General features: G+C 45.0%; 1 protein-coding gene across 1 annotated transcript in view; it reads right to left on the bottom strand.

Moving 5' to 3' along the window:
- CNTN2 (contactin 2) overlaps window positions 1-20,990 on the bottom strand; it is a 55,851-nt gene that overhangs the window by 8,349 nt on the left and 26,512 nt on the right. The window contains exons 3-21 of the mRNA XM_069074662.1: window positions 19,415-19,559; window positions 19,023-19,198; window positions 17,971-18,066; window positions 16,273-16,482; window positions 15,625-15,724; window positions 14,691-14,866; window positions 13,698-13,834; window positions 12,809-12,938; window positions 11,525-11,675; window positions 11,180-11,307; window positions 10,573-10,748; window positions 9,586-9,706; window positions 8,971-9,129; window positions 7,715-7,864; window positions 7,210-7,280; window positions 6,332-6,566; window positions 5,737-5,852; window positions 1,384-1,570; window positions 930-1,042 (exon numbers count right to left, since the gene is read on the bottom strand). Of these exons, the coding sequence (XP_068930763.1) occupies window positions 930-1,042; window positions 1,384-1,570; window positions 5,737-5,852; window positions 6,332-6,566; window positions 7,210-7,280; window positions 7,715-7,864; window positions 8,971-9,129; window positions 9,586-9,706; window positions 10,573-10,748; window positions 11,180-11,307; window positions 11,525-11,675; window positions 12,809-12,938; window positions 13,698-13,834; window positions 14,691-14,866; window positions 15,625-15,724; window positions 16,273-16,482; window positions 17,971-18,066; window positions 19,023-19,198; window positions 19,415-19,559 (2,777 nt within the window). The remainder of the gene's footprint in view (window positions 1-929; window positions 1,043-1,383; window positions 1,571-5,736; window positions 5,853-6,331; window positions 6,567-7,209; window positions 7,281-7,714; window positions 7,865-8,970; window positions 9,130-9,585; window positions 9,707-10,572; window positions 10,749-11,179; window positions 11,308-11,524; window positions 11,676-12,808; window positions 12,939-13,697; window positions 13,835-14,690; window positions 14,867-15,624; window positions 15,725-16,272; window positions 16,483-17,970; window positions 18,067-19,022; window positions 19,199-19,414; window positions 19,560-20,990) is intronic.

The following is a 20,990-nucleotide window of genomic DNA, read 5'->3' as shown; positions in this document are numbered from 1 at the left end:
CTTCTTCTTCTTCTTCTTCTTCTTCTTCTTCTTCTTCTTCTTCTTCTCTCTCTCACTCCCTAACTTACTTAACTCCTGTGGCTTCTTATTCCCCCTCATATAAAATATAAACTCCTCTGTTGATCTTTTAAAGCCCTTCACAACCTGGCTCAACCTCTCTTTCCAGCCTAATTGCACATTACTTCCTGTCCTTCATTCTGAGGTCCAGCCAAACAGATCTATTTGTTTCTCACCCACGGCATGCCATTCCCATCCTTTTCACTAGCCTCCCCATATTCCCAGAGTTCACTCTGTCCTGGCCTTCACCTCAAAGTCCTTCTCTTCCTTTAAGATCCAGTTTAAGCATCATTTTCTGAACCCACACTTTCTTGAGTTCCCCCAAACGCCAGTGTTTTCCCTCCTAAATTATCTTGCTTTTAACTATTTGTCTGTATTTGTATTCATTCACTTTGTATTTATGCTGCATATTTTTATATGCACTTGTCTCACTCATTAGAATGCAAGTTCCTTGCCAGTAGAGATTGCTTCAATTTTTGTACTTACACCCCAGTGCCTGGTACATAGTAGGTGCTTAATAAATACTTGTTTGATTGATTGCTCCTATTGCTGCCCAGTAGAAGAACTAAATGAAGAGAATTATTAGTGATTTAGCACATCCTAGAATTTTTAGGACAACCGGGAACCTCTGGGGCTTAGTAAGTGCATCTGCCTACTTCTAGCTCCTAACCACACCATTCAGTTACTCTGAGATTTCTTTCCTAATGCATTTTCATACATTCCCTAGTGATCCATTTTGGTTTCTCGTGACTCTTAGAATTAGAATCCCAATTCTCTCTTCTTTCATTAGATAACTTCTGGTTATTAGCAGGAGCATAAAGTAGCCGCTATTTTCCATTCCTACTTTAGGGGTTCCCTGGCAGGGTCCTTACCTTATAGCCAGTGACTGCAGACTCATTTCGCTGAGGGATGACAGGGTCCCACTTAATGTTAAGGCTGGAACTGGAGAGTGTCCAGGAGATGTTACCTGGAGGTCGTGTTGGAGCTGAAATGGAAAGGGTTGGGGACAGGGAAGGGTCACAGGAGTAGCGAGAGGTGTCACTTTCCCTCTCAACCACCCTCTCCCTGGGCACAGAAGAGACCAGCATCTGCTTTCAGCAGAGATGTTCAGAGGCTCCCCCTAAGAAACAAAGTCCAGAAAAAAAACCCATAAATAAAAAGGAAGAGGAGGCCTTAGTTGCTGATTTCCTTTTGTTTCAATGTCTTATTTCTCCCCCCAGTTTGAGCACCAGCGCCTATGTGCTCAGCAGGGATCTTCAGCAGGAATGAGCCGTTCCCTGCCCCTGGGGTAGCTCATCAAGCTGACCGCTCTGATTGTGGACTCACGTGGTTTCATGGTGGTGGCATTGGTGGAGGGGCTGGCAGGCCCAGTGCCTGCCCTGTTGTAGGCCCGAACTGTCACATGGTACTTGGTGTTGGGCTGAAGGCCAGTGACCCGGGCACTGGTGTCGAGTCCTGCCGTCCTCACTCGGTCAGCCGCTGCCTCTTTATCTCCATCTTTCCAGTAGCGAATCTACAGAAGTCAGAACACCCAGCTTATCCCCACCTTTCTTTGTGGCTTAGACTAGAGATTGGGAGCCAGGACCCAGAAACAGGGATGACGGCAGGCCATCCTTGAAGATGGACAACTACAACTCAGCCTCATTTAACGAAATGGGGGGAGGGGTCTTAGGAAATCATACAATCACAGAGCAAGAAGGAATCTCAGAAATCAACTAATCCAACCCTCTCTTTTACGGATGAACGGAGGTCCAGCAGGGTTTTCTCTAAGAGTTTCCCAGGAGCCACACGCATATCATGAACGAGGACAAGGATATACTTGTCAATGATCCCATTATCCCAGTTATCCCCTGGCACTCAGCAACGTTTGGGCAGCGCTCAGCACATGTAATATTATTAATTAATCAATATTAATTGACATTATTAATTAATTAATATTGTCTAATTATCATTGCTGTCACTCACAAGTGTCCCTCTTCCAAATTCAAGAACTCTAAACTTCCTTTGTCTTATCGTAATCTTTTCTCTTTTGATCTGTCCCATCTTTCCATACTCCTCCTAGACTTACTCTTCAGCGTCACCATGACTTCCAGTCCCTCCATCCCTCAGTAGTATCCCAGGCTATCTATCCCCTTTGCTTTAGCTACACTCTTCTCTAATCCCAATCTCTACTCCTCGTTCAACTCTATGCCCTCTTCTCGAAATCCTTGTTCCTCTGTCCTATTCATCATGCCTTGCCAAATCCTAGCCTGTCTTACTTCCACTATTCATCTTCTCTCCTAATGTTGAACACTATTAAACAGAACTGGATGAAATGAAACAGTGTTGATTGGATCCAAGTAACAAATCAACAGTTGGACTCTCACGGTGGTAAGGCAATGCTACTCATCCTCTCAACTGATTCCCTGTTCCCTTCACTACAGCTGCTCTTCCACACCTTTCCTGCCATTCCCTACCACCCCTCTCTCAGCTAAGGATCTCACCTACTATTTCCACTAAAACTCTGAGGACGCATGCCTGGAGCCCCTCCCCTGTGACACCATCCCCCACTACCTCCTCCTTCACTCCAGTATTGAATGACATGACCAGGTGATCCTTTTGTTTTCTAAGCTCTACCCCTCTCCACATATACTCATTCCCATACCCTCCTGTCTTTTCCAAAAGACTGCCTCTACCATCATTCCCATTTTTGTGCTAATCTTCAATCTTTCCCTAGCCTTCTTTCTTTTTTCAAAAATTAATTTATTTAGTTTTAATTTTCAACATTCATTTTTATAAGATTTTGAGTTCTAAATTTTTCCTCCTCTCCCCTCCCAAAGACAGCTTGTAAACTGATATACATGGACCCTATCCTTCTTTTCTGACTACAAACAAACTTGTCTTCCCCAACTTAAAAAACCCTCACCTGATCTGACTATCCCTGGTAGCTATTGTCCTGTGTTTTCCCTTTCCCCTTTGTGGCTAACCTCCTTGAAGTTCTAAACCCTATGTAATCTGACTTTTGACCACATCATTCAAGTGAAACTACTCTTCCTAAAGATAACAATGATCTTTTATTTGCCATGTCTAATGGCCCTTTCTCAATTTCATCCTTTCCATAGCATCAAACACTACTGACCACCTTCTTTATTTTCTAGGTACTCTCTTCTTTCTGGGGTCTTCTAATTCTGCTCTCTTGGCTCTCTCTCCTACCTGTCCTTGGTTGCCTTTGCTGGATCCATATCATAATCCTTAACCATAGATGGTGTCTCCTTCCCAAGGTTCTGACCAGCGCATTTCCCTCTTTTCTCTCTGTGCTCCTCAGATGATCACCAGTCCTTGTCTCTCTCCTGATCTCCAGTGCCACATATCGCCAACACCATCTTTCTCTGTTTGCAACCTTGGTGTTATCTTTAACTCCTCCCTCCTCCCCTCCTCATCTCACTATTTGGTAAAATCCAATGGCTTCCAATTACCTTTAGGATCTGATATTAACTCCTCTGTTTTCTGGTCCCGTTGCACCTTTCCAGTCTTTTTACATATTACTCATCCTCCCACCCCCTCTTGCTCCTCTGAAGTCTACAGCCCCGCCATATTGGCCTGCTCGGTGTTCCTCATACAAGACATTTCCTCTCTTGTTTGCATGCTTTTGTCTGGCCATCCCATGTCTGGAACGCTCTTCCTCCTAAGTGGTGCCTCCTGAAGAGGGCTTTCCTTTTTCCCTAGCTGCTGGTTCCCTCCCCTCTGAGGCTACTTCTATCTATTTTGGAGTCATTTTGTATGCACATATATGTGTACACGTACAGATATAGGAAAAATTGTGTGTGTGTGGTTTCCCCCCTTAGAATGTATTTTCCTTGAGGGCAGGGACTGTTTTTGCTTTTTTTTCTGTTCCCAGAACTTAACACTGTGTCTGGTACACAATAGGTGTAAAATAAGTGCTTGTTGGTTAATTAATCAACAAGAAGGGAAAGTCACAGAGAAAATGACATTCCCTTATATTTGCAAGGTGCTTTCACATCTGTAGTCTCATGGGGCTCATACAACAGTCCTGTGAAGGAGGTATGGTAGGAATTATTGTTCCCATTTTACAAATAAGAAAATTGAGGTCTCAGGGAGATGAACTTGACTTGTCTTAGGTTCCAGACCAAGTAAGATGGAAAACTGGGTCTTGACCTTGTTCCCTGACTCAAAAGCCAGTGCTCTTGTATTTTCAAACCAAGGACAAATGGCTATTAGAATATATTCAGCTATGCATTATCTACATCATGGAGAATTGAGAGCTGATAAGAGAGTTCAAAATTTGGATGGGTCTATGATCTCATGGAAGGTAGCAGTGGATGGAGCAATGGCCCCAGAGTCAGGAAGACTTGAGTTCAAATCTGGCCTCACACCTACTAGCTGTGTGACCCTGGACAAGTCACTTTATCTGTCTGTCTCAATTTCCTCATCTGTGAAATGAGCTGGAAAAGGAAATGGCAAACCACTCCAGTATCTTTGCCAAGAAAACTCCAAATGGGGTCATGAAGAGTCAGACACAACTGAAATGACTGAACAACAAAATCATGCCTTCCCATCAAATCTTCAAAAAGGATCTACCCTCCTCCCCTCCCCCCCAAAAGGCTGAATCCTTCTGGTTTCTTTCATTACTGTAGATCAGAGTGGTTTGGCAGTGGCATGCATTATTTGTCTGATTATTTTTCTCTTGAATGAAGAGTGATAGTGGATAAAATGTTGGACCTGAAGTCAGAAAGACTTGAGTTTGAATCCTGTCTCTGAAATTTGCCAGTTATATGACTTTAGGCAATTCCCTTAAACCTCTCCGAGTCTCATTTTCCTAATCTGTAAAATGGAGGCAATAATGCCTATAGTAGCCCCATTACAGGGTTATTGTGAATTGAAATTAAAAGATTTTATAAATCTTAAAGTCCTAAATGTTAAATACATGTTTTATTATTGTTATTAATAATAATAGTTAACATTTATATAGTGCTTACTGCTAGGCACTGTACTAAGCACTTATCTCATTCGATCTTCACAATAACCCTGGTGCTGCTATTTTACAGATGAAGAGACTGAAGTAGAAGTTAGGTGACTTGGCCAGGGTCACACAGCTGGTAGTGTTTGAGGCTGGATTTGAACTCGGCTTTTCCTGACTTCAGGCCCAGCACTCTATACCCTGTATCATCTAGCTGCCACTATTATCATCACCCTGATTCCCTTAAGGGTGAGAGTTCTGATTTTTCCTCATTTCTCATTCACCTTCTACCTCGCCAAATCATTATAACCTGGGTGCAGATGTCCTCCATATGACTTACTACCTTGATGACCTTGGATAAGTCCCCTACAAAATAAGGGAGTTGGCCTACATGGATAAGGCTCCTTTTTGGCTCTAAATTCCATGAAAATTAAGAAACCTTTCCAATGGTTGTGGCTGCAGGGCAGACACTATTGAGTTCTGGAGTGCTCAGGTACAGCTCTGGAAGAATAACATCTTAAAGGGGGCCATGGTGTCCCCTGAAAGGTTCTGAGGGTCACCTGCTCTGTCCTGTCTCCTGGGTTCTAACTGGGGGTGTGTAGAGTTGGATATGTCTGGGGAGTGGGGAAGGGGAGTTGCAGGTAATGACTTCACACCTGGAGGGGTAGAGGCCCAGCTGATCTGCCTACCTGCCTTCTGGTTAGGGGGAGAGCAATGCTTACCTCGTACCCCAGGAGGACCCCGTTCATGTCATCCTGATGTACTGGTTCCCACATCACATCCATCTCTGAGGACAAAGCCCCCTTGGCCTTGACTTTGGCTGGGGCCACCCTAGGCTCTAAGGACCAACACAGAAAGTGATTAAGTTATTGGGGCTACCCAGTGTTATATATATGAGAGCTCTACACCTTCATCACCGGGGACCCCATATATAGTGTCTTCCTTCTTCCACAGATAGATTTTTCCCTAGGGATTGTGGCCCAGTTGGGCAGGAACTAAACCTTCCCCCATTCCATGGAGATCCTAAAATTGAACTCCAACGCAGCCAGATATTCATAGACACTGTGGAACCAGTGCATTTTCCTGGTAGCCATCCCACATTGCCCAGTCACTCCCACCAGCTGCTTAGAAACAAGGTCCAGAGTTAATGCCTCTTTAAAGGTATATTGTTTTTTCCCAGGTCTTGGGTTCTGCCCTTGGCTGATCAGGATGGGAGACTGTTGGGAATGAAGTATTTGATCCCTGGTTCTCCAGCCCACAGATGCTGAAGGGAAGTTAGTTTCTAAGAAAGGTTGGGAGCCTGGGGGCGCAGTCTACCTTCCTCAGCTGAGTACACAGTGGTGGTGAGGCTCTCAGGGCCCTCTCCCTGGCGGTTGTATCCCCGGATCTTAACTTCAAAGGGTGTGTAGGGTCGGACACTTTCATTACGGTAGACAAAGTGCAGGGCATCAGCGTGGGAGACCTTGGCCCTCTGCCAGTCTGAGCTGCCCTGTCTCCGGAAGGACAGCAGGTAGCCGAAGGCTTCTCCATTCTGGTATTCCCGTAACATGGGCTGTAGGGGTGGCAAGAGGAGGGGGTTAGGAGTCCAGGACCTCACGGGGAATGAGGGACAAAGGGCCTGGTCCTGTGTATTGCTGCCTCACGTCCTTGAGCAGTCACTTCCTACCTCTGGACCTCAATTTCCTCGGCTGTAAGATGAGATGATCTCATCGGTCCCTTCAGGCATAAATCCAGTCATCCTAAGCCATGCCCCCATCTCCAATCACCCCTCAAATCACAGAATAAAGATTTATGTGTTTAGGACGGGCAAGACCAAGGACTTTGCCAAAGAGCTCTGCTGCAGTGGCTCACAGGCACAAGCAGAAAAGGGGCAGGCTGTTTGCTGGCTAGCCTTCAGCTGGTGCTTGGCAGCCCTGGAGCTCTCCTCTCTTCTGAACTCTTTGAACCTAGTCCTCTCTCCTAAAGTTCTGCTTAAATAAGAAGAGGACACAGCCTGGTACTAACTGGCTCTGGAGTCATGAAGACATAGATTAAAATCCTGCTTCAGATACTCACTAGCCGTGTGACCCTGAGCAAGTCACTTGGCCTCTGTCTACATCAGTTTATTCATTTGTAAAGTAAGAGAGGCGAACTCAATGATCTGCTACCATCCCTTCCAGCTCCAAATCTATGACTTAGGACTTAGGACTTCTCACCGTCCAGTTGATGATAAGTTCACCAGGGGCACCACCTCCTCCACTGAGTCCCGAGGGTGCTACTGTGGGAGCTGTAGGAACATTAAAAGACACAGATGTGACCCGTTAATAACACCCAGTTGGAACATGAGGATACTACCATGGACATGGTATAATTTTTCATCAAAACATCTTTCTGAATATTAGCTGTTTGAGTGGTAAGAAATAGGAAAGGGAGATAACAGTCTAATCTCCCCCTCCCATCAATTTATCTCAATGTCCCCAGGCTCCCACCAATATTACTCAACCACAGAATCTCAGTGGGAAGGGTTCTCACTGACCATCTAGGTCATCATATCTTCCCACCACCACAGGCAGGCCCTTCAGTGACTTCCTCTTCAAATCTAGAGCCCAAGAGTCCTAATTCTTAGGTCAGGGCTTCTCCCCTCCCACGTCTCCCAATTGGAGTGCCAGTGTCTCTGTCTCCACCCTCACACTTCTTTCCAGAAAGCTCCAAAGCCCAGACCTGATTCCTTGGTCCGGATTTTATTAGAGGGTCCACTGGGCTCCCCTGTGCCTAGGATGTTGCTGGCAAGGACTCGGAACTCATAGTCCATCCAGGGGGTGAGGCCCAGCACCTGGGCAGTCTCTGCATTCCCCTCAATATTGGCAGGATCTGTAAGGCAAACATTCTAGTTACCTACCGTTCTCTGAAGATAAGGTAGTGTGCTTTAATGAGAAGAGCACTGGATGGAAAGAAGGAGATTCACCTTCTAGTCTCTACTTTGCCATGAGTAAAAATAAGAATAACAACAATGATTAATTGTGTCAATAAGAATTACATTAATAGTTAACAATAATTATTAATAATAGCTAGGATCTATGTAGTGCTTTAAGATGAACAAAACATCTTACATATGTTATCTCATTTGATCAGGGCTGTGTCAATGAGTGATGGAGGGAGAGGCAGGGGTTAGATGATTCAGAAGCAAAAATAAAATAAAATTTGAAAAAATATTGGGAACCTGCTGGTAAATGTTCTATAGTCAGCTCTCAAAACAAAACATTTTAATCATGACACATTTTTAAGTTTAATCTGTATCATTAACATTTTCTCCATCACTTTCTTAAGTTTAGACAATCAATGAAACAATAAATCAAGCCCCAATTTGAAACATTTGCCAATTTCCATTGGCTGTTGTGAGCATTCAAGATGGCTCCAGCACACCCCAATTGACTTGATCCTCCTCACAACACCCCTGGGAGGCAGGTGCTATCATTATTTCCATTTTACAAATGGGAAAACTGAGGCTGAGAGGATCTGAGAGTTAGTGACTGAGATGGGATTCAAACTCAGAACTTTCTGATTCCAAGTCTGGCTTTCTATCCACTATACTGTCTAGCCCCCACCTTGCTGCGTGATCTTGGATCTCCCTTTCCTTCTCTGCTTCTCACTTTCCTCCTCTCTAAAAGGAAGACATTGTAGTAAATGATCTCTGAGGTTCCTTCTGGAGCCTTCTTGTGGTATACAAGTCTGATCTCCCCTCTTATACACTAAGCTTCCCAGGACAGAAACAGTGTTTTATTTATCTCTGCATCTCCCTAAGCACCTTCTACAAGGTATTGCACCTACTAGGTGTTCAATAAGTGTTGAATAAATGAATGGATTTGATGAATGCTGGGAGTTGGGATGGGAGATGGTAGGGGAAACTGCTAGATGGGGCTTGGAAGCCCACGTTACAGTGTGATTAGCTCAGGTCAGGTAGTTCCAGAGATACTTACTGGTCCGGACCTGCTTCCACTTTCCATCAGGCAGGGATCGAGCTTGAAGGATGTACTTGGCGATTGGGCTATGGTTGTCAAATCCTCGGCTCCAAGTTAGTTGGACAGTGGTGTTGCTGATGTCCCTCACCACCACTCCACCAGGAGGACCTGGAGGACCTGTCATGGAATTGGAGGAGGGTTAGGATTAAGGATTCGGACTTCAGACTGATTCAGGAGGCTTTCCTGAAGGAGGGGTCATTCGAGGGCATTACTAGCATGCTTTAACAGGTATATGGTTGTATTGTGTGGTAAGTCCACACACCAATCCTAAAACCAAAACCTAAAAGGGACATGGAGAGGTCCATTCACAATACAGGACCACATACAGGATTATAAGCAAATTTTCCCCATAAACTTCAACTCCTTAGCAAAGTAGATTAAAAAAATTGTGGCCCCTGAAAAACCAGGATTCATTCCTTTATGGGGGCATATGAAGAGCATTAGGAAATACCCTATACTAAAAGCTCATCAGGGAACACAGATAAAAATTAGTGGAAGAAAGAGTGGAGATGGTGGGATGTGATTGGATCTGGGGTACAGAGGTCCAGGAAGAGCCAGATCAGGGTCAGTCACCTCGGACCAGGAGGGTTGCAGTCTCTGATGTGCTGTCTACCACAGTCTGGGCCATACATGTATACTTTCCACCATGGCGCAGCTGGGCATTTAGAATTGTCAGGTCCCCAATGGTTTCCTTCTGCACAGAAGGGAGACAGGGAAAGAGTTAAAGTCAGAGGACAGAGTTCAAAGTGAAGGGAGTCCTGGGTTGGGACAACTGTGTTTGACTTTCAGTCCAGTTCCTTAAGTGACCCTGGGAAAAACTCATGAATCTCTACAGGGATCAGGTTACCCATCTGATCAATGGAGAGATTCATACTACTCAGGATAAAATGAAATAACATATGGGAAAATATTTGGGCATGAAGTTTCTCCATTTATTTGTTTGTACTATAGGGAGGAAAGGGAAAACATACAGTGTTGTGGTGATGCAGAAAATTCCAAACTGCAGATAACCAAAATACATCTAAGTATTTTGTTTAGCCATTTGACTGCATTGTAAGAATTAGAATGACTTTTCTGTTTCTATTTGGTCTAGGGTTGTATTAAAAAATGAATCAATGTTGCCTGATACTAGGGAAACAGATCCAGAAGCATGCTGGGTGGTAGGGGGATTTTTTTTTTTTTGACAAAAAGAATCCACAGAGTGTTTCATTCACTTGTAAAATCCTCAAGAGATGACATGGTCAAGGAAGCAAGGAAGATTATTCATGTCAGGAAAATACTAGAAATTCCCTTTTCTCTAGCCCATAACAATACTGTAAGGGAGGTAGTATAAATATTATTAACTCCCCCTTTTTTTTGGAAATGAGGAAACTGAGACCAGAACTTAAGTGACTTACTAATGTCATGCAGTTACTAGACGTGAAAACCGGGATTTGAATCTAGCCATTCAAGGGACACAGGGGTGGGATTAATGGTCAAGGATTAGTCTTTCCTTGGTTCCCTGGGTTTTTCAGGAGTGGAAAAGGGTCATTGAGAATGGCACTTGACCCTAGGACTCACCAAGCTGGCTCTCCGGTAGTGGCCTCCAGATTTATCCAAGTCAATGGGGAAGCCATCTAGGGCCCAGGTGAAGGTGAGGTCCATGGTAGGGTCATGGGAGGCATGGCATTGCAGAGTCAGGTTCTCGCCCAGATTGATGTCAGCACTGGATGGTGCCAAGGTGATCTTGGTGGCATCTGACAGAGGGAGCAGGGGAATAGGGGAGGCCAGGCAGAATGAGGCAAGCACATGTCTGAACCTGTGCCACATGGGTGGCCTGGGAGCAGGGCAGAGTGGGAGGATGTGCAATCAGTCCCAGCTGTGGGACTGAAACAGTTTTGTGAATTGGTACTCCTGCTTCACACAGCTCGGGAAATAAGGGTCTCGACTTGGGAAAGGGTATAAATGCTCCAATGTCAAACAGCCTTTGGGTCAGTCCCCAAACCAACCCAGGAGGACAGAAAACCAAGGATAGAAACTAGAAATAGAACTGGAGATGTGACCCCCTATAGTAGCTACACCAACTAATGTTGGTACCTTATAACATTTATTGAACTAAATTGATGATCACCATGTTAACAGAGTATCAGGATTGTCCCTCCTTCCTGGCTTTCCTTGTAGTCCCTACCTCGGACAGAGAGGATGCCAGTGCTGTTGGCTTTGCCCATGAAATTCTCTGCAAAACAGGTATATTTTCCTTCATCTGACCGACTGATATTCCGAAGGATCAAAGTACCATCTGGGGTAATGGTCACTCTGCATCAGAGAAAGAATGAAGAGCGCTAGAGATTGGATGCACAAAGGATATCCTGGATTTGAAAGGAGAAGGACTTGTTCCTGAGAACAGGGAGGAATAAAAAGATAGGGAGGCAGAGAAGGAAGAAGAGGTGTAAAGAAGGAGAAAGAAGAGGAAGTGGAGGAAGAAGAACTGGGTGGAAGGAAGAGGAGGAGGAATGGTCCAGGAAGCTCATACCTGCTACTGTTGACTAAGATTTCAGTCCCTTTGCTCCACAGCACAATGGACTTTGGAGCTGACCTGGGCTGGCAAGGGATGATAACTTCTCCCCCTCTAGCAGCTGGGATCAGACGCCTTACTGGATTCTGCCGGAAATCAGGAGCAAAAGCTGGACAAAAAAACCGAGATTTTTTTTATGGTAAAAACTGCCATAGTGGCAACTACTTAGAGCAGGTAATTCAATCCGATTCTTAATATAAGAACAAACTTCCTAACTGGAGCTGTCCAAAAGTGGGATGTGCTGCCTTGGGAGGTAATGAGGTCCATGTCATTTGAGATATTCTAGTGAAAGTTGGATGAGCCCTTGTTGGGAATGCTTCTCAAATCAGGTACAGATTGGACTCACATGGACTCTCAGAGGGTCCTTGCAAACTCTAAGATATGTGATTTCCAATTCAGTCACTATCCATTGCTATAGGAGTGTTTGAGAGAGAGACAGAGACAGAGAGAGAGAGAGACAGACAGACAGACAGAGACAGAGAGACAGAGAGAGAGACAGAGAGAGAGAGAGAGACAGAGAGAGAGAGAGAGAGACAGAGAGAGAGAGAGAGACAGAGAGAGACAGAGAGAGAGAGACAGAGACAGAGAGAGACAGAGAGAGAGAGACAGAGACAGAGAGAGACAGAGAGAGACAGAGACAGAGAGACAGAGAGACACAGAGAGAGACAGAGAGAGACAGAGAGAGAGACAGATGTCATTGTTGCCTTGGGTGGTCAGGGAAGGCTTTGTGGAGGTGGTGGGGGTTTAGTTGGGTCTTGAAGCGGGTAGTATTTTAATAAAAGCAGATTAGGAGGCAGACTGAATTAGAGGATGGGAGATTAGAGGTGGAGATACTGATCAATTGCCTTAGGAGCTAGAATTTATAGGGTTCTTAGAAGTTAGTGATATTTGCAAAGTAACAAATCAGTAAGATTTTTATGGCAGGGGGGTGAAAATTTCCTTCTATCCCCCACCAGCTACTAAACCAGTCGAAATCTATTTTTTCTTATTTTATTTCTTACCTTATTCTCCATATCTTATTTATTAAAAAAAATTCCTCCACTCAAAAGTGGCAGAATTTAGCAAATAATTAGTATTTATGTTTTTAATGAGTCTAATGATCTTGTAAAATCACTACTCCTAGAGTCTAAGTCCCTGATGTTACCTGTGCAACTTTAGAAAAGTTATTGACCTTTTTCTGGACCACAAAATCTCCTTTCTCCCTGGGTGGAAGGGGTAAGACCAAGAGGTTGTAGTTTTTACCTTGTACTGCCAGTTCAGCACTGGCATAGATGGTGCCATGCTTGTTTTCTGCCACACACTGGTACATGCCAGAATCTTCCAGGACCAGCTTGGAGACTTTCAGGTCCCCACCAGAAATCTCCACACGGTTCTGGGAAACAGGCCAGAATGGGAGAACAGATTTAAGAGTGAAAGAAGATATGGTCAGAGCCACAAAAGGACCAAAACTGCAGGATCAGGGGCTGAGACACTTATGAAAGCTTAGAACTATTGATATAAATCATTGGAAAATAGCATTGAGCATGATTTTTAGGTCATTCTGGTTAGGACTAGACCCTTAAAGAATCAAGGCATAGGGTTTAGAACTAGAAGGATAAATCAGTTCAACCCTTTCATTTTTACAGATGAAGAAACTGAGGCCCAAAGAGACCAAGTGAATTACTCAGGTCCACAGAACTGCTTAGTGGAAGGTCTAGAGGTGGAACCATAGCATCCAACCTGGGCATCTTTCTACTATATCACAGGATTGATCTTTTTTTTTTTCTTTTCAGAGGGGGGGAAGGTAGGGCAATTGGGGTTGAGTGATTTGCCCAAGATCACATGACTAGTTTTTTTGTGTTAAGTGTCTGAGACCGAATTTGAACTCAGGTCCTCCTCACTCCAGGACCGGTGCTCTATTGGATATCTTTGACCATGCACTTGCTCATGGCTGTTAGCTAGCCTGAGGAAGTAGGAAAGTGCCTCTGTGCCAAGAAAACTCTGAAGCCAACAGGACATAAAGCTTCATGGTTTCCCAACCACTCACTTTGATGGGGTTTGACTGTCAGCAGATTTATGTGTCTCAGGGAGATACCCTCTATGGTCCCGGCTCTTCAGAGCCAAACTAGCTACTCACCTCTGGCCGTCCTACCTGTGATGACAGGGGGTCCCCATTCCGGAGCCACCGGATTGTGGGCCTTGGCTTGCCAGCAGCTGCACAGCCCCAGCGCAAGTTGGAGCCAATGTCGGCCTCGGTGTCTGAGATGACCTTGAGCCACTCGGGCTGAGCTGTTGGAGGGAGGAATGAGTGAGATGGTACCTCGAGAAAAAGAGAGCTTTTAGGAATAACTTTGGTGCTGTGGTGCCCATGCTTGACAGTAGAGGGCACCAGTAGCACATTTAAGGATTAAAATGCAACCAGGTTGCAGGGGGAAGGAGGAAGAAGGTATTTTTAGAGTCGGTATTTAGTAGTTGTATTCATAACAAAAACCATAATTGTAATCATTGGGCCTGGGCCTGTGATTTCACTGGTATGAGGGACTGCTTGGTGAGCAAAGTCCTTCTAGGTTAGTACCTTCTCTATAACTTATGGTTTATATTTTAAACTTATGGAAGTGCCTTGAGCAGATATTAGGGTCATCAGTCAATGGCATCTATTAAGCACCTACTATTTATGCCAGGCACTGTACTAAGCACTAGCATTGAGAAGTTAAATGACTTGCCCAGGGTCAAACAGCCAGTGTGTGTCAGAGGCAGGGCTCAAACTCAGGTCTTCTTGGCTTCAAGGCTGAACTATCCATCCACTGAGCCACACTGCCTCTATAAATGTAATAATAGCTGACATTTATATAGTAGCTTATAATTTGCAAAGCACTATTTACATACCTTATCTTATAACAATTCTGCAAAGATGCTGCTACTCTCCTGACTTAGAGCCCTACTTTTAATGCTTTGTGGGTTCCTTTCTATGTTGGATCAGCTGATAAGCCAAGCCCTCTGCTCAGGCCTCTCCTCAAACGTGGCTCCACTCCATATATCTGGCCACAGGGCGCTCGGAGCTTCAGGATGAATGGAACCAGTCAGCAACCTCTCAGCTGTCCCCTGATGTCTGAGGCTCCGGAAGAGAATGCCCCTGGCTCCTCACCTTGCACAATGATTCGGCCTTTGGCAGTGTCCCGGCCTTTGGAGTTCTCTGCTTCACACTCGTAGGTGCCCTCATCCTCGAAGCTGACGCTGGGGATCTGCAGCGTGGGCTCTGCGGTGGCCCACTGGGGGGGCAGTGAATCATCCAGTTTTCTCCACTTGATCCGAGGGACGGGGCTGGTAGGAGGAAGTAGGGTGGGAGGGGAGAAAATGCCAGGACTAGGAGCTGTACTGAACTAGAGCACAGAGCCTTCTCTTCTCCCCCTGCTCCCAAATCCTTCTACCTCGGACTCAGGTCCTCTGTAGGGCTGGCTTATGGAGCCTGGGACCAAGGGTTGGGGGGAGAAATCCCTTAGGCTAGAGAGATGAGAGGAGAGAGATGCTGAGCCTGGGCTGAGGCTCAGGAGAGAATAGGATGCAGGACGGGGGAGGGCAGAACAAGACACGTCTCTTATTCCCTACATCCAGCAGACACAGGAGGCAGAAAGGGAACGATGCTTCCTGCAGTGCATGAACTGCCTATCTCCTTTCTCTTCCCTGCTTCTCTTCTCCCCTCCCCTCTCCTTGGTCCTGACCATGGGATCAGAGACAGTCCTAGGCAAAAGGTAGGTTTATGAAGGTTGTCTCCCTTGCCACGCTCAGTCCAACCCATGCTCAGTCCCCTTTCATTCCATGGTGTTTCCCTTCCCAACACTACTCCATGCTCAGCATGTTTTCTGATCCTTGGCCTCCTCTCCTTCATCATTTTGTCCCTCAGGGCCCTAATCTCTAGCTTTCCAAGGTGACACTAGCTAACTAATCTAGGCTAAGGTGTCACTGAACACTAACGGCTTCTAAAAGATGATTGCAAGGAGTAAAGAAATTATGTTGAATCCTAAGGGCTGGAGGGAGGGGGCTTGGGTCAGCAAACTCCATCCCCCTTTGCCGTTACTCACTTCCCAAAAGCAAAGCACTCCAGGGTGACCTGCTGTCCAACCAGTGCATAGGTCTCCAAGGGGAATCTGGCCTTGATGCTGGGTGAAGATGGACGGGAGTCTAGAGGGAGAAGCCATGCAAATGAGATGCAAATGAGCCCCTGAACCAACAGCTTTGGATCTCATCAGTGCTTAGAAACCAGGCTGAAAGTATTGTTTATTATTATTATCATTATTATAAATAATAATAATAACTAGAATTTGTAAAGGGATATATGCTGTACTTTTCATATATTATCTCATTTGTTTCTGTGTGTGTGTCGGGGGGTGGTGGTGGTGGTGGCAGTGGCGTGTATGACCTAGTTTAATTCCTAGGCAGGAAGTTAGGTAGCTTTCCAGAGGGAGCCAGGGACTCTATTCAGAGGATTTACCTGCTCTCTCTGTCTAGGTCTGAATTCTCCCAGAGGGCAGTAGGGCATATGCCAAAGGTATTTGGAACTTGCTCTCTGGGTACTCGAAGAGGAAGGAGGTTGCTACAGACAGGGACCAGACCCTGTCATGGGTAGGATTAATCTGCTTCAGAGTCTCCTTTTCATGCTCAGGGTTTCTCCCTGCCCCTCCCCCAACCCATCGTTTCTTTACGTGTGTGCCAGGTTCCCTGAGCCTGACCTTCTGCAGCCAGGTTGAGTTGGGCAAACTTGCTAAAGACACTCTTGGTTATGAAGTCCATGTGGCTGGTGGCCAGGCAGGAATAGTTGCCCAGGTCAGAGGCATTTGTCCGGGCGATGTACAGGTTTCCCGTTGTCTGGGACACAAAGTGCCGCCCATCAGTTGGGATGAAATTGGGGAACTCATTGAGAAGCCATCGGTAGGACAGACCTGAGGGGGGGGAGATAGGGAAGGAAGTGTGCCCCATGAGCAGACCTAAGGGGCCTCTCTCTGGAGACACAACATGTAATGCCTGGGTGAGGGAGTGGGTTATGAGGACAGGATTCATTTGGTTACTATACTTGGGGGCTCAGTCCCTCAAAGAGAGGTTATATTCAACAATTCAATCTATTTTAACTGTTATAAAGACTTACTGTGTAACCAGGAGCTGTTCTAGGTGCTGAAAATCAAAGATTCCTAGATTTACATCTGGAAGGACCCAAGTGGTCATCTTGTACCAAACCCTTATTTTATAGATGAAGGAATTAAGGACCAGAGTGGGAAAGTAACTTGTCCAATTTCGTGTAATAAGTAACAGACTAGGATTGGAACCTAGTTCCTCTGATGTCAAATCCAGCATTGCTTAATGCTGACTCCAAAATATAAAACCAAAACAGACCTTGCCCTTAGAACACTCACAAGACCAGCATAAGGAACAGTGGCAGCAAAGACACAGTGGTGGGAGACCACAATGTGTGTTGGGTAATGGTACAAAATAAAGAAAAAGAAGGGAATAGCATTTATTAAATGCCTACTATGTGCCAGGCATTTGGCTAAGTGCTTTACAGATATTATTTCACTTGACCCTCACAACAATCCTGGAATGTAGGTGCTATTATTAGCCCCATTAGACACCTGAAGAAACTGAGGCAAACAGAGGTTAAGTGACTCAGGTCATCCTGACTCTAGGCCCAGCCTTTATCTCTCTACTCCCTGCTACAATGAATTCTAAGTGGGTAAGTCGGGTTACAGACTAGGTCTCAAGAAGGCTTTTATAGGAAGTAGCATTTGATTGCCATGCAAAGGATCTATTCAACAGGCAAAGAGGGAAGGGAGAATGCTCTGGGCAGAGGGGACAGCATGAGCAAAGGCAAAGAAGTGGGAACCACAGTGTGCTAGGTGGTGGTGGTGGTGGTGGTGGTGGTGGTGGTGGTAATGCAGAAAGTGGCCAAGTTTGGCTGGAGTATACAGTTCATGAATGGAAATAATAAGAGAAAAGAATGGAAGGGTTGGGTGACACCCAATTATGGAAGGTCAGATTATGGAGAAGATGGTGAATGATAATTATAATAGCTGATATTTATATGTGCTTTTCATATATTGTCTTATTTGATCCTCACAACAACCTTACGAAGTAGGTACTATTGTCCCCATTTTACAGATGAAAAAATAGGCTTAGAGAGGATTAAGGGTCTGAGGCAGGATTCAAACCCAGGTTTCCCTAACTCTTAAGTCTAGAAATCCACTGTACCACATCATGGGACACTAGAATTGCAGGTACCTGCAACTATGCTCCCAAGGGGAAAGCCTGAGCATCAACCATTCATTTCCTCCTCCTACAACACACTGTCTTTCCAAGGATGTCAGTGAGTGCACTAGGCTTTCAATAAGACATCTGGTTTGCTTTTTGTGTCAGGCCTGAATGACTGGATGACTCACCTGGGTAGTGGGCAGGTGGGTTGCAGGGTAACATCACCCCCCAGCCCTCGTGGGTTTTCACAGGATCTCTTTCCTCCTTGGAGAATTCCTGCAAAACTAAAGCAACAACATGGGGCTCATTACCATCTTCCACTGGCCCAGACCTCAGGGTCTCTGACTTAGGTCATCAGTTCCTGTCAGTGCCTTTAAAAATGGAACACTGCAGGGTACAGTAGAAAAAAAGGACTGCTACTTATTATTTCAAATATTTATTTATTTCATTAAATATTTCCCAATTGCATGTAAATATTTTTCAACATCCATTTTTAAAAAAAATTTGAGTTCCAAATTCAAGATACTTCTATTTAGAGTGAGAGGACTTGAGTAGAAATCCTAGCTCTGTTACCACCTACCTGACACTGAGAATTTCTGTCCCTCTTTATTTTTCCCTTTCATGGTTTTTCAGAGAAAAAGCTACAAATTTATATTAAAATGTTAATGAATTAGTATTTCACTCTTTCCAGGAGATAGACTGACCTCATTCTCACTTGGTGAGAATTAGTGGAGAGAAGAATGCTCTCTGTGCCTGAAGCTAGTTTAGACTTTAACCCCATTCTGGGTTTTCTCACCTATAGGTGGTCAGGGGGGAAGGGAGAAGAATTTGCCTAGATTGGGCATCAAAGAGAAGACTTAACTCCAAGGACATAATCATAATTAATAGCAGCTAGCTTTTAGATAATACCTTTAAGATTTGCAAATATCTTTAAATATATTATCTCATTTTATCCTCATAAACAACCTTGTATTAGTTACTATTATCCCCATTTTACAGATGAGGAAACTGAAGCCTCAGAGCCAAGATTTAAACTCAGCCCTTTTGACTCCAAGTTCAAATGTTCTATTCCCCCTCAAGGGAGTATTTTGGGGGGTAACTGACCTTCACTTCATACTTTACAGAAGTGATTCTACCAACAAATAAGGCTGGTCTTGATGAACACAACCCATCCACAACCCATATTGCCTCTCTGAGTGCCTACAGTCTCCCCCCTCTCCCTTAGACCTGCAAGACTTACAGCCAAAGCGGAGCACAGCCTCTCGGCTGACCACGGTGCCCACCGGGTTGGAGGCCAGGCACTGGTACACACCAGCATCCCTGGCCTTGGTGGGGTTCATGATGACCAGGTTGCCTCCAACCAGCTGGTAGTGGGGATCCTGCTCCAGCTTCATCTCAGTGCCATTCATCTTCCATCTGTTGATAATGGAGAAGAGAAAGGATGGGTGTCTAGTTCTAAGCCAGGGGGAATTTTGGCTCCAGGGAACAGAACAGGCTGGTTCTGGAGTCATCTCCAAGGGGCTCTGAGACTTGGACTTAGGTCAACTCTCATGCATGGTTTGGTATTGGTTTTAAAGGAAATAATGTGCCTGGATCTAACCCAGACCTAAGCCTAGGAATAGTGGGTCTCACCTGTACGTGGCTGGAGGGCTTGCTCGGGCACGGCAGGCCAGGGCTATCTTCTCTTCCGATGACTCCTCAGGGAATAAGGAGCTGACAGGCTGGTCCTCAAAGACAGGCCCAAAGATGGCAGGAGAGCCCTGGGCTGGATTCCAAGCTGGAAGTGTGGAATAGTAATCACAGAGGCTTAGGAGTAGAGCCAAAACTCATTTCTCCAGATGAGGCTAGCCTGGTGTGAGAGTGGCAGATTTTGGTTCCCCCTAAAGAACAGCTTTGTAGCAAGTGGGGCTGTATAAAAGTAGAATGTGCTGCCCCCAGGATCCCTGGAGATTTGATCACTGATCTTTAGTGGCCCTCAGAGACCAATCTGCTCATTCCCAAGATAAGGAAACTGAGATCCAGGGAAGTGACTTGTCCAGGGTCATGCAGACAATAGACATTAAAGGAGGAGTTGAACCCATAGTTTGTATTCTTTCCATTCTTTTTTTCTTTTAAAGAAATTGGGGTTAAGTAACTTGCTCAAGGTTACATAGCCAGTTATTTTCTGAGGCTGGAACCAATCCCGGGTCTCCCAATGCCGGGGCCGGCGCTCTTACTCACTGCACCACCTGGCCGCCCCAATTATTTCCATTCTAAAAAGATTTCCTGTTCAGATACAGTTTAGGAAAGACATTCTGTGAGATTCCTCTGTGTGTGTGTGACAGAAAAAATAGAGAGATGGAGACTGAGAGAAACAGAGGGAGACAGAGACAGGAAGACAGAGACAGAGAGACCATATCTGTAGGGAAAGATGCAGGATTTTGCTCTTTGGGTGAGACATGAGGGCAGATTTCTGGGCATGAAGTGAAATCAGCATGTAAACTCTAATAATAATAGCTTACACATAACACACACACACAAAGAGACCACTTTGCAGTTACAAAAGCACTTTTCTCACTTGAATCTTATAATAATCTATGGTTTAATAGTGTATTTCCCATTCCCATTTTACAAATGAGAAAATTGACTAGTTAAGTCAGACTAGTTAAGTCCCACCCCCACCCCCCAATCACATAGCTAGCAAGGACTAAAACTCAAGTCATAATATCACAAAATCTCAGAGTCTGAACAGACTTCAAAGATTCTCTGTTAATCCACACATTCCCTGAACAAGTATCCCTCTGTAACACAGCCACCAGCCAGCCTTTGCTGGAAGGATTCTATCCTGAGGGGAAGCCCACTCCTGCCTCCTGGATGGCTCAAACTGTTAGCAAAATTTCCCTTACATCAGGTCTGCTTGCCTCTTTGTAACTTCTATCCATTCCTACTCCTTCCCTTCCACCCTGTGGATGCAAGCAGATTAAATTTAAACCTTATTCCATGTGACAAGCCTTCAAATACTTGACGACAGTTATTGGGTCTGCGTAAATCTTTTTCCTAGTACCAAAAGGACCATAGGGTCATGAATAACTAAAGACTGAGTTATAGCTCTACTAACACAGCTACATGACTGTGGACAAATTCAAGTTGTCAACAAACACTGATTAAGTACCTACTTTGTGAATTTTTTAGACTGATGAAATTACAGGTTTGGATCACAAAAAAATTA

The sequence above is a fragment of the Petaurus breviceps genome, unplaced genomic scaffold (assembly GCF_028583685.1).
Source record: "Petaurus breviceps papuanus isolate PSGF00001 unplaced genomic scaffold, PetGlider_PUasm1.0 90895, whole genome shotgun sequence".
Taxonomy (NCBI): Eukaryota; Metazoa; Chordata; class Mammalia; order Diprotodontia; family Petauridae; genus Petaurus; species Petaurus breviceps.
The sequence above is the reverse complement of the archived record's forward strand: the minus strand, read 5'-3'. Positions and strand labels throughout refer to the sequence as shown.